The 13171-nt window shown below is 59.7% G+C and overlaps 1 protein-coding gene across 6 annotated transcripts in view; it reads right to left on the bottom strand.

The window, feature by feature from the left end:
* IGSF9B (immunoglobulin superfamily member 9B) overlaps positions 1-13171 on the bottom strand; it is a 40256-nt gene that overhangs the window by 9253 nt on the left and 17832 nt on the right. For 5 of the 6 annotated variants that reach the window (XR_008729787.1, XM_055695862.1, XM_055695866.1 and 2 more), the window contains 10 exons: positions 12448-12564; positions 10708-10800; positions 10456-10606; positions 10025-10148; positions 7070-7245; positions 6194-6420; positions 5960-6044; positions 3858-4019; positions 3066-3111; positions 97-1722 (listed from right to left, as the gene is read on the bottom strand). Coding sequence is in view for 5 of the 6 variants with exons in the window: in XM_055695862.1 (XP_055551837.1) it covers positions 97-1722; positions 3066-3111; positions 3858-4019; positions 5960-6044; positions 6194-6420; positions 7070-7245; positions 10025-10148; positions 10456-10606; positions 10708-10800; positions 12448-12564 (2807 nt within the window). In the remaining variant the exon portion in view is untranslated. The remainder of the gene's footprint in view (positions 1-96; positions 1723-3065; positions 3112-3857; positions 4020-5959; positions 6045-6193; positions 6421-7069; positions 7246-10024; positions 10149-10455; positions 10607-10707; positions 10801-12447; positions 12565-13171) is intronic. The other variant, XM_055695864.1, reaches the window with a different exon arrangement.

Here is a 13171-nt window from a genome sequence, read left to right as displayed (position 1 = left end):
GGCGATGGCGGGGAGGGAGTCAGAGGGAGCAGGTGAGGCAGGGTGGGGGAAGCCGGGGAGGGGGCCGGGGGGGCACCATGGGGCTCACGCACTTACCCCGTGGCGGCTACCGTGGTGGATGTCGGCTCTGGTTGGAGAATCTCCTCGCCGGCCCTCCTTGGAGAAGGGATGTCTCCGAAAACATCCATGGTGTCCACGGGCAGGGAGGAGCCCTGGGAGCCGGAGAAGCCAGTGGCCAGGGAGGCGAAGGTGGCGGTAGGTCGGTAGCTGGGGCTGCCCCCCTGGCTGCTCGGCGCGGGGGATCCCGTCGACGGCGTGGACTTGCGGGAGAAGCTGACCGCCGCGGGGGGCTGCAGGGTGATCTCCGACACCTCCGCCTGCTGGATGATGCCCGGCCGGGGCCGGGCACGGGCGGTCAGCTCCGGGGAGCTGTTGCGGGAGCTGAGGGGGCTTTGGGTCAGAGGAGAAAGCCTCGAAGGTTGTAGCACCACCTGATGTAAACTGGGCTCAGCCCTCCTGACCTGCCGAGGGCTGGGCCGAGGTCGGGGTTGGGGCTCGTACCACCTGGTGTCCAGGCTGAATGTGCTTGTGCCGCTGGGGCCGACGGGCTCGGACGGTTCGTGGTAAGGCAACACGGGTATGCCCATACCTTGGCTGGTATGTCTTAGCTGCCCTTGACATCCCATGGGTTGCATAGGTTTGTCCTGCCACTTGGTGGTGGTGGGCACAGAGGGTTGGCCCCTGCCGGGTGACTTGCCGGTCCAGCTCTTTGGTGCCTCCAGGGGCAAGATGCCCGGGTAGGACGCGGGGACCACCTGGAGGGAGGTGGGGGGTGGCCCTCGAGGAAGGCAGCCGGTGGGCTGGGTGCCCTCGGCCGCCTCGCAGGGCTGGAGCTGGTGGGGGAACGGCGCGGGGGCCAGCTCCAGGCTGCCGAAGGGGAACTCGGCCCTGCCCCAGGGCTCGGGGGACCGGCCCCCCGTGGGGGTCTGGGCCAGGGGCAGCGTGCTGTTGGAGGCGTTCTCCCCGTTCTCCTCGGGGATGGTGGGGTGTCCAAAGGGCCCCTCGGGGGGCAGCGGTGGGGAGGACATGACTGAGCTCAGCGGGCTGACTTCTGGCATGTAGAAGGGCGGTGGGTCCACCTCCCCGGGGCTGCTGCTGCTGAGGTAACCGTAAAACTGGTGGTGGAAAGCCCGGGGGGCCGGCGGGCGGGCCTGGCCGGTGGCCTGCAGGGCGCCGGGACCCTCCAGCGCCCGGTGGAACCGGGGGCTGTATGCTGGTGGCTGAAGGTAGGACTCCTGGCTGGAGGAGAGAGGGGTGAGCTGGGCTTTCAGGGCGGTGACGGAGGTGGGGACGACGGGGTCGTCATTCTCCTCGTCCGACTGCCTGAACTCGGGGTACATGTCAGTCTCCTCCACGAAGGGGAAGCCCTCGATCCGCCGCGTCTTCAGGGAGGGCTCCATCTCCGCTGGGTCCATGACAAAGCGGCCATCCGGCCCGCGGCTGATGAGCTCGATGGGGGTGGTGGCCTCAGCTTCGGCCTCCGCCTTGGAGACGCTGTACTTCTTGCTGCTGATGGCTCGCTTGGTCTTCTTGTAAAGGGAGAGTTCCTTCTCCTTGGTGGGGCTCAGCATCCGCTTGGCCTGCGGGCCCTGGTCGTCAGAGGACTCCGAGGGTGGACGGAGCGTGCGGATGCTCTCAGGACTCACCTTGCCGGAAGACAACCTAGACCACAGGGGAGAAAAACCGAGAGAGTCACCCAGGGGAGGAAAGGAAATCTCGCCCAGAAGAACCACCGGCCGGATCCGGAAAACAAAGCACTACCAGCTCTCAAAAGAAGAACCACCGGGAGAAATTTGCGGAGGCTAACCAGGACAGCAGAGCCTTGCCCAGCCGTGGCACAGGCCAGAGGACCAGCAGCAGCGCACATCATCCCCACTCCTCGGAAGCGGAGCTTGGCACACTTGGCATCCCCCCCGGGGCAGGCAGCTCACGCCAACACCTTGGAACAAGTTCCACCAACGCCTCACAACAAGTGCCGCAGCCCCAGCAGGACAAAAGACAGATCCAGAGCTCACTTCCAACTCCTTCAAAAGGTTTCCTACATTCACCTGAGCTATCCAGACCCAGGAAAGCCCCCGAGAGGAGGGATGTCAGGCAAACGTCCCCTCCTGCAGAACTCCGCATCTCACTCGGAGACACTGACAGATCCATTCCAGACCAACTTTTTCCCCCATTCTCAACACTCAAGGCTGAGAGCCTCAAAAGGCAGACAGCATCGAAAAGTTCACTCATCCCTATCCAGAAAGCTCCGGACAGACAGCACTGAAAAGGAAAAAGTAGCAGATCCAACAGAGACAGCGCAGGCATGGTTATCTCAGTGCAATGGACGAACCGAAAAAAAAGCAAAGATTAAAGATCCACCAGCACTGGGACATCTTACAACAGTCGAGGAGCCAAAGCACGAGGCATCCGCACGTCAGACCCTCACGCTCACATCGGGAAGGTGCCCCACTGTAGCAGCTACACATGGTTTTGATGGGCTCTGCAAGGAGCTGCGGCTACTCCAGCACCACGAGCCACTACCTTTGGGCACATGTGGAAAGAGGCTTCAGCGGGGCACTCTCCGTGGGGAAAGAAAAGATACAGGTGTAAGATTCTCTGAATTTCCCCAAGAAAAGAGCCAGAGAACGACTCAAAAACTACACCGAGTTTGCACACAGGACTCCACAGGCAGCAGGCTAGCCCTTCTCCTAAGGAGCCCCTTCAAGCTGGGGGTGTAATTGATTTCCAACAGTCAACTCCAGCTTTGGTCAACGTTCACAGATCCAGCAGGGTCATCTCTTAGCTTACGGTCTGCTGTGTTTTTTTCCTGCTGCTTTCTGCTCCAAAGCCCATTGGCCTCTTGTGAACTGTTGTGTTCCCTCAGGTTCAGGGAACGCCCCAAACAACTCATCAGAAGCAACCAAACAAGGTCAGACTTTTCCATTTGAGTCTTGCAACAACTGTAAGGAAGGTGTCACCTTGAAGACCCACAGCTTGGTGCTGCATCTAAGACAGATACTTACGGGGACTCCAAACTCTTCCTGCAGTGGGTTATCGAGAGAGGAGGGTCTGGAAGAGAATAAAAAGGGGAAAGAAGAGAAAACGCTAAGGAGGCGCAACACGACAGAGACAAGACAAACAACATCAAGACCACAAAAGACACTCAACAAGAAGCCAAGGTTTCATTGCTCCAGTGCTTTAATGGTTGCTGACAACAAACAGCTCCCGTCACAGGGTCCTGGCCATCCTGCTGCCGCAGCCTCGCAGGCTGGAGGAGAAGGAGCCGATTCCCCTGCCCTCTCCGGCTCCCCGGCCGCCCTTCTCCCTACCGGCCGCTCCGGCACGGCGGCCGCAGTCCCAGCTTTCAGTGAGCAGAGCGGCAGGGTCTCCTTTGCGGGGCTCTTCTCTAGCCTAGGGCGGCCGTCGGGCACTGCCCGCCGCGGGCTGGGCGGAAAGCAGCTGGAGAGCCCAGCTCCGGGGGGACCTCGAGGAGACAAGCGGTCCCCCCCATCTCTGGCCCAGAGGACACCCCAGCCCTAAGCCCCCAGCTCTAGGAGTTATCACCACGCCAGAGCGCTCCCTCGGAAATCCCAGGCTAGTTTCTCTGTCGCCTCGTCACCCACCCTGCCTCTCCCGCTCCCGACCACGGGCGCTTTCAGGCACAGCCGAGGGATGAAGTCAGGGCTTCACCTGAGGACGCGCACGGACGGAAGAAGAGACAGACAGGGAAGAAGGTTACCACCACAACACAACCAGGGGAGAGAAACGAGGAGGAAGCGGGAGGGAGGAAGGAAGCACACGGGGGATGGGCTCACCTTTCTTGCGCTTGAGCTTGCGTTTGCGTTGCTTGTTGACGAAGCAGGCGGCGAGTGTGCTGAAGAGGATGGCGGCAGCCAGGAAGCAGATGGTGGCAACGATGCCAGCCAGCACTGGGCGGGCTAGACCCTCGTCCGTCAGGTCAGGCTGAGGGAATACGTCTGGGGGGGGAAAAGCCCAACAATTAGGTGTTACGAATATACTCCTGCCTGCTGCCACCCCCAGGGACCTACGACAGTGTGCAGGCCACTGGTACTAGGAACAATAATCGCTAAGTAAAGGGTCTGCCTTCAGCCCAGCCCACCTAGGGAGAGCAGTCAGCGCAGCTGCAGGCCACTGCCAAGGGATTTAGCGACCTCATACCACATAAACCTTTTGGCCTTCGCTGCTGGACACCCAGGGAAGAAGCTTCCAAGCCACAGGAATACACATTTATATCTACGTGCACATAACTGCACCAAACCTGCAGTTATCTCCTGGCCAAACAACCCCCTGCAGCAGCACAAGGTATTTTGCCCTGTTTGTCCACGCTTCCTTCCAGCTTTGCAATGAAAAGTGGGCTCCAGACCCTCACAACACGTAACCATGAGCCCATCTGAACCGCCAGCAGAATTCTGCTGCGGCCATTTGTAGATGCCAACCCTGCCCACCGCAGGGCTCCTGCCCTGCATCCGTACGCCGCATCAGCACCCATTCACCTGCCGGGATCCCCAGCCTTCAGCCTGCGAGGGCACAGCTGCCCGGGGGAGGGGCACGTGCCCTGTGGGTGCTGCCAAACCCCATCAGAAAAATGGTGCGAGAGGAGCAAGGGCCGGCAAGCAGGCAAGCAGGCAGGCAGGCAAGCAGGCAGGCAAGCAGGCAGGCAAGCAGGCAGGCAAGCAGGCAGGCAAGCAGGCAGGCAAGCAGGCAGGCAAGCAGGCAGGCAAGCAGGCAGGCAAGCAGGCAGGCAAGCAGGCAGGCAAGCAGGCAGGCAAGCAGGCAGGCAGGCAAGCAGGCAGGCAAGCAGGCAGGCAAGCAAGCAGGCAGGCAAGCAGGCAGGCAAGCAGGCAGGCAGGCAAGCAGGCAGGCAAGCAGGCAGGCAAGCAGGCAGGCAAGCAGGCAGGCAAGCAGGCAGGCAAGCAGGCAGGCAAGCAGGCAGGCAAGCAGGCAGGCAAGCAGGCAGGCAAGCAGGCAGGCAAGCAGGCAGGCAAGCAGGCAGGCAAGCAGGCAGGCAAGCAGGCAGGCAAGCAGGCAGGCAAGCAGGCAGGCAAGCAGGCAGGCAAGCAGGCAGGCAAGCAGGCAGGCAAGCAGGCAGGCAAGCAGGCAGGCAAGCAGGCAGGCAAGCAGGCAGGCAAGCAGGCAGGCAAGCAGGCAGGCAAGCAGGCAGGCAGGCAAGCAGGCAGGCTCTCAGCACCGTGCTGGCACCACGTGGGGGCAGAGAGAGACCGCTGCATTCCTGCGCACAGCAGCGCTGGGTGGCTCCTCAGCTCTTCCACGAGAGCATCAACGAGAGCATCAACGCAAGGTTCCCCGCATCCCCATCTCCTCCTGCCACCCTCACCTTCCCCATCGCAATCACCTACCCTCCCCTGTCCCTTCCCCAAGGAGCATCCCTCCAAGCACCCAGGGTGCAGGGTACTGCAGCGTGTTGCAGTCTCCTGTTGCAAAGCTTTTTTTTTTTCCTCCTTAGACTCTGCACTGCAGTGCTACGTTTCCCTCTCTGCACCTTTCATTCCCATTTCCAGGCTGCGCAGTGCCTGGTCCGAGCTTTGCTCTCCGGGCACCCTGCAGAGCCAAGATCCGCTGCCACTCTGCACCAGCAGACACCCAACAAAACTGCGCTCGGCAGGAAGGACTAAATAGGGCGGTTTTTCCTCGCCGGCTCCAAGTGCTGCTGGTCTGTTTGCATCGGGAGGCAGCACAGGGTTAGCAACGTGCCCAGGACACTGATCACAACTGCGCACCCATCAGCCCAGACCACAATCCGAGCGCTTCGGGCAAAAGCACAAAACCAGCCACCACTGTCATAAGCAAGCACTGATGCATGACTCCAGCACCAGCTCAAGCACCTGCAGAAGCAGAGATGCTCCCACAGCTGGGAGTAGAAGGAGCCACCCCTTACCTGTACTGGACACGCCAGCAACGTTGCTGGGTTCGCTGATGAGATCCTGCATGACTGCCAGGACCCGGAACTCATACCAGGTGTCCTGAAACACCAAGCACACCGGTCAGGACCCTCACTGCAGCCCAGCATCCTGAAGACCCCAGCACGGGGACTGAGCCACCCCAAAAGCTTCCCCAGGGCTGCAGCAGATGCTGCAACACCAGAGGTATGGCATGGGCAGGCCCTGCTTACCTGGGACAAGTCCTTGGCAAAAAACTCGCTCTCAGTCCCCAGGATGCCATCGTCCAAGATCTCCCACCTCTCCGCGACGCGGAACTCCATGATGTAGCGGTCGATGGGGAAGCTGTGGTTAGCGGGAGGAAGCCACGACAAGAGGACGCCTTGCTGTGTCCGGTTGGCTGTTAGGCACCTCGGTGGGGTAACCAACACCAGAGGCTCTGGAGTTGTTACAGGGAATGCTGGAGACAAAGCAGATGGGACAGGGACACCTTTGAGACGCAGCAGGGGGGAGTGCAGAGGACGCTCTCCCCACGTGTGCCCCATCAGCGGCAGATGGACCACCGCAGCGACGGCGGATCCCACCTTCCAGGAGTTTAGAGGACATCTCGGGCACGTGCTTTCTTATCTCAGAGATATGAAAGTGGCCTTCCAAAAAGCAGGGGACTAACGATGGCGTGGCTCCAGGAAAAGGGGCACAGCATTACAAAACCTCCTGCTTCCTCCCACCTCCGCCTGAGACAGCTCCCAGGCAGGCACCAGCGCAAGGCCCTTTGTGATAGCTCCCACTCGGAGCTGCACGCAACTGATTTTGTGCTCTATTAATACCTCCTGACCCCAGCTGAACTTAAGGAAGATCTGAAAGGTGACTGGTACAGTACAGCTCTCCCACGCTGCCTCTGAGGACAAGCTTTCAGGAGCTTCATGCATCCAGCAAAGTCTACGCACTTCATCCAGGACCCTCCACAAACTACCTCCAGAAACTACTGCTGCTGATCACCATCCCTGTCCCCAGCAGACAGGGCACACGGACCAAGGCAAAGGGCCATCCTCTCCCCAGACCTCCTGAATCCCTTCCCACTCCTCCTCTCGTGCCCGTGGAGGACCCACCTAGAGTGTTCACAGTGACCACCTCACTGAAGGAGCTGGTACCCAGCTTGTTTTGAGCCAAGACACTGAACTGGTATGCAGTCTCTGGTTCCAAGGTATCCACCAGTAGCCAACTGGAACCAGCTGGCACAGGGAGAGACAGCCAGTCGTGGGGGCCAAACTGGGCTCTCTTCATCCTGCCAAGAGAGAAGGGAGTGCCCTCAGGGAAGGTGCTTTTGACAGGGAGGACAAAGAGGCAGCATTAACTTCTCAAGTGAAAATGGAGCTTTCCTGAGCAATGGTTTGGTTTGAGAGCAGCGATGTGTATGGACGTGGGGCAGCCACTCGCCACCCAAGAGCTGACTCGGGGATGGCGCACACAAGGACTGCCAGGCACGGGGCAACATCCCGTTGTGCCGCACCAGCATCCCGCGGCTCATACCGACACTGCCACCAGCCCTCTCCCTCCGCCGTGCACCACCGGCACCGTCCGAGCAGGGTCAGGGATGAAAGCAGTGCCAACAGCCCCACTCTGAGGTTATCTCCGACAAATTTCTATGGGCAAAATTGGAAGCTGGTGCGTTTTTACTCTAGTGAGTGCTGAAAAGGGGATGGCTGGAGCAGGAGATGGCCCCGTTCCCATTCATACCTCGACAGCTCCCGAGCCAGAGCCAAGTTTTCCCTCAGCCGTAGCCCTGTGCATGCAATCCCACAAGAGACATTTACCTAAATCACCATTTTTGCCATATTTGCAGAAGTCAGGGGCTGACAGCACAGCCCAGGGCAGAACTCGGAGTTTGGCAGCACAGCAGAGGCACTAGCAGGGAGCACAGGACAAGCCTCCTTGCGGGGGTCTAACCCACCAACCCAGGGCAAAAAAACCACTCCCAGTGCCTTCCCAGCATGATCCCAGCACACACGAGCGTGCAGCCACCTCCACCGGCCATAACCCCACCCGGAAGCAAGAGCCCCACACCCCGAAGTAGCATCACCACGCTGCAATGATACTGCAAGTATCTGCGCTCGTGTTAGAGAGATGCTCTCGGGAGTCCCAGCCCTTGGCTGCAGGTTTCAGCAGTGTCCGCGGAGGATTTGGGAAGGATTACTGCAGACGGTCTGTTCTGCATAGGTAAGTGGGCATATCTATAGCCACCGGCATCCAGCCAGGTAAATCCACCGAGTAGGAAGTAAAAGATGGAGCGAAGACAAATAATGCCGCTGTAAAGGGAGCAAAATGTGAGGCAGGAGAAGCAGCAGCAAGCTATGGAAAGGAGCGAGTTGGTGGAGAGCCATGTGCGTGCAGCGTGCCTCCACCAAACGAGCGGCTGAGGGCAGGAAAGCCAGTGTCGCCCAGCTCTGGCTGGGACTACAGCTCCCAGGATCCCCCACCGATGCAGCAGAGGCATGGAGGGGAGCAGCTCATTGCCCCTGAGCAGGTTTCCCTGCAGCATTTAACACCACCACCTTTGCATCCCTTCTCCCCAGTGCTGCAGCGGGCAGGCACGCACGGCAAGGGGCTGAGGGTGGGGAGAGCAGAGGGGAAATGCAACCCTAAATCGCTGCCGGAGATGGGAGACCATGTAGGCAGGCAGGATGCTGTGGTGGCCCTGGCCATCCCTGGGGAGTGGGGTTTGCATTTCCAGCATCAACAACCACGGAAGCGGGAGGAGAGCGTGATCTCCACAGGAGGTGAAGCCATGTTTTGCTTCAGCATCCCATAGCCACAGCAGGGAGGAAAACACACAGCTGGCCAGCTCTCCGGGTGGTACTAGGTGACCCAGCATCGTCCCAGGGAGCAGCACAGCCAACAATCAGGGCAAGATGGGTCTCTCCCTATGCCAGGTCCCCACAGCACCCTGCAAATTCCCTGCAGCAAGCGTGGTGCAATTCCCGTGCTGGCTGCTCTCCCCAGTGCAGGCTCTGGAAGAGCCTCGAGGAGGCAGGAACCTGGCAGCAGGTTGCAGAGCAAGAGCTGCAGCAGCTGCCACCTCTCTCCAAGGTAAGCCACATCCCCGGCGAGGTTTAACCACTCCCTCCCAAGGATGAGGATGCTTTCATCAGAGCAAGGTCTGCACCGCTCCGCACTCCCTCCATCCCTCCTCCTTTCCATCTCTCAGCACAGCAGAAATCATTACAGGCAGCATCTACCCTATCTCCATTCTATCAGCAGTCTCCATCAGGGCAAAGCGAGGCAAGGAAGGAAAGGGAGAGCGAAAAGAAAGGCTGAAGAACACCAGCCCAGGTCTGGGAAGGGGAGGCAGTGTCCCTTCCACGTTTCCAAGGGCTCTTCAGAAGACAAAGCAAGTGCAGAGCACAGAGCAAACCCCAACCTCGCTGCAGTGATGTTTCACCCTCCCGTGCCCGGGGAAAGCCAGCAGGGCCCAGCCCAGCCCCGTGATGGGAGGGCAGGATGCACCCACTGGCTTTGGGTACCGGGTAGCGTGGGCTGGCAGAGGAGCGACGATGGGAACAGCCTCACGAGGCTCAGACCCAGCCAGCATCTCACAGTGGCTGGCTGAGAACTCAGCTGGGATTTAACCTCCTCCAGGGAGCCACAGAGCAAGGAGAGATCATTTCTGCTTAGTCACAGCTCTTCCAGGACGCACTCTACAAAGGTTGCATTTTCCAGCCTCTCCCTGGCTGTTAAGCTCCATAAACAGTTTATCTTGAAATTAGATGCCAGAGGCAAAGTTACATGAATGCAAAGTATCTCCCTTGTACCATAAGCAGCATAAAACCTGCTGGGGCAGACAGAGGTACTGGCTAGCAAGGAAGGGAGAGGAGACACAGGAACTACGTGATCCCACCACCACCCACCTCTCCAAAGCACCAAAGAGGAGCTCAGCCCTGTGATGCCCAGGGACACAGAGACGGGCACGCCACCCTCCCCCCCCCTCCTCCCCCCCCAGCTGCTCAAAGCTCGGATCGGCTAGGAAGGAAAAGAAGCAGAGAGCAAAGCATGCCGGGATGACTCACAGAGGGCCGTACCAAACTGAGAAAGTCTGCTCGTATCCACCGTCGTAGCCGGGCTCCCAGGAGACGTTGGCTGAGGTCATGGCGACCACAACGTGCACGCTGGTCGGAGCGTGAGGGCTCGTGCCTGCAGGGAGAGAGGGGACGGGTTCAAGGAGAGCAAGACCACATGGCTGGCCAGCACCAGCAAGGGGGCTGCTCCCAGCGAGGAGTCATGGGGACCAGCCAAAGGCCACTGGGAATTTCTGCTAGGAACAGCTGTGCCCACGGGGGGCCAGAACAACAGCGCAGAAAAAGGCAGCTCCACCTGTAAATAATACTTAAAGCAGACATTGCTCTTGACGCGAAGCATCCCCATCTCCTGCCTCGCCTGGGGGACTTTGACCCAGACTCCCACCACCGGCCGTCCCCCAGGACCCGTCCCCTGCCCGTACCTACGACGGTAAGGTGGGTGCTGGCAGTAATGCTTGCGACAACGTTGGTGGCGACGCACTCCCACTCGCCGTGGTCATCCTTGCCGAGGGAGCGGATCTGCAAGGTGCCACCGGGCAGCGTGTTGTGCTTGCTCCTGCTGGGCTTCCCTACCTTGGGCAAGGAACGGGGGGAGCCGGGCAAAGAGAGAAAAAAACACGACTCAGAAGCAGTTTGCGGGGCAGGGCGAGGCGGCAGTGGGGTCACTAAGCTACCTGCGCGGGCCAGGGGACACCGCCGGCCACCGGCAAGGGGTCTGGTCTCTCCGGTCGCGGCAAGGCAGCCGGTTCCCCCATTTTCGAGAGGACCTGGCAGGGCAACGTGAGAGGCATGCGTCAGGGAGGCTGGCGCTCAGCACTCACACCCAAGCGGCAAACCCCACGGCACTCGCACAGACACCGAGCCCTGCTCAACCTCCAGCATCCAAAGCTGAAACCGCTGCAGAGGAAGGTGCTCACCGGCCGTCCCCAGCACCCTCCCAGGCACTGCCTGCCCCAGGAGATGCCCAAACTGCCCCTCAGCCAGAGGCAGAGGAAAGGCAGGACCCTCCACGTCAGTGGTTTGGGCAGCAAGGGCCCCACAGGGATGCGGAAGGATGGCGTGTGTGGAGGTGTCCGGGAGCTCTCAAGCCGAGTGGAAAGATGGATCTCGTAACAACTCATGTCTACACCCATCGGCCAAAGTTGCGCAAATCCCACGTTGTCCCAAGTCCTCTCCAGCTGTTCTTCACACAGGGGTCTCCGGTGATCAACACCGGGACCCACCGTTCGATGTCATGCAGGACGAGCAGAGGAGCGGACAGGCACAGAGGGTTAACCGTGCCAAGCCCAAGTCTTCAGGAGTCCTTCAAGAGACTGGTCAGCACTGGTGGGCCAACGGGAAGCGAGGGACCTTGCTTCTGCCACTGGGAAACTGAGCCCAGCCCAAGCCATCCCTGACTAGTCAGGGTGGGGATAAGCCCAGAGTCACGACATGACGAGGATCGCCAGAAGGCACAAGAGGAGTTGAAAAGAAACCTGAATAAGAATGGTGAAGGGTGGGGGAAGAAAAATAAGATGGAGAAAAAGACTAAACAGCCAACAGGTTTTAGGTAGGTCACCTGCAATCTAGGTGAGTCATGGTCCTCCCCGTGCTGGTAAAAGGAACTCAAAGAGATCCAGCATCTCGCACCACAAAGACCGAGGACGGTGCCCACTGGGCAGCACAGGGTCCCTGCTCACCCTCAGGAGCCCTAAGAAGGGGATGGGGGGCGTGGGGAGAAGATCCTGACAGGGGGACAAAAAGCCCAGGAGGTCCCCTGCGCAGTGGCTTTCCTATGGGAGCAGTGAAGGTGGGAAGCCAAGGGAAGGCTGCAGGAAGACTGGAAAGCCCTTACTGCTCCCAGGCTGTGCCACCACGCCGGGTCCTACCCCGCTCTACAGAGGGACAGCCTGAAGTCACCATGTCCAGTCCAGCATCATTAAAACAGCTTCTTCCCAAGGTCTTCAAAGCCACGGGGCAGCAAAGCAGCTGCTGACTAGTCCAGCCCCTCGCTGAAACACAGCCAGGAGACCCCCCTGACACACTCTGGTGGCACGTCCATTCCCACCGCGGGAGGTCCGCGGCACCAGAATGGCATCGCCGGGGCTGCCGTGTCCTGCCGGTGACCACCTCGCAGGCAGGCAAGGAGGGAGGGTGTCCTGTGGGCAGCGCTGGCAAGGAAGAGGTGGGGGGCCAGGGCAGGGGCAGCGCTCAGCTTTGCGGATGCTGCCGTGACGGTTTCACGGGATTAAAGTAGTCAGTGGCCACAAGCCGGGTTTCCCCCACCCACCTGCGGGACAGGACGGCAGTGGCTCAGCCCAAAGCGAAGCAGCTGTACCTGCAGTTTGTTCTTACCGGGACAGAGTGTGGCTTCTCTGTCTGCAATATTCACCAAAAGCCAAAGGCACTGCAGATTTGTCTGGCAGGCCGGGTACCTTTCTCCAGGCGATGATGGGAAAGGGGTCTCCGGCAGCAGCGCAAGGAATCAACAGCTCCCTCCCTGCCTCCTGTCTGTACTCCCAGCCTGGTAGCACCGTGAAATAGGGGGGGTCCTGCAGCCAAGGGAAAAGGCAAGGAGCGTCAACCCGTGCCAAGTCTCCCCGCGCGCAAGCGGCAGCCCCACCACCAAAAGCAGCCCCTCTCCAAAACAAATCACCGGTCGGGGTAAGGTTGAGGCATGGCAAGGAAAGCCGTGGCGGAAAGCGTGCACTAAGGAGGCTCTACAGCACACCAAACCACACCATACAGCCAGAGGGAAGTGTTCTCCAAAGAGCCACTACACTAGAGCATCTTACTTCAGTTTTAAGGAGGTAAACAGGAAAAAAACCCACCCACGTGACACCAGACATCAACCTGATTTCATTGACTCCGCAGCCGCCTTAGCAGATACGTGTGTCTACGATATACAAAGCATTATCATGTAAACCTCAGCCAGACACCATGAATCACCGCCGCTCACAAGCACAGGACTTTTTGTTCCGGGAAGGGAGAGGCAGCAGCTCCCACCACAGCCACACTGGGAACTGCACTGGGAGCCCAGCGTGCCTCGGGCTCCCCACACTGCAAGAGCACACGGAGCATCTCTAGAGCTCACATCATCCATTTATTAAAACCCTCTGTGAACCCAAGCCCAGGCCAGCAGGGCTAAGCCTTTCGACG

Source organism: Falco cherrug, chromosome 17 (assembly GCF_023634085.1).
Source record: "Falco cherrug isolate bFalChe1 chromosome 17, bFalChe1.pri, whole genome shotgun sequence".
Lineage (NCBI taxonomy): Eukaryota > Metazoa > Chordata > Aves > Falconiformes > Falconidae > Falco > Falco cherrug.
This window is presented reverse-complemented; position numbering and strand designations above follow the sequence as displayed.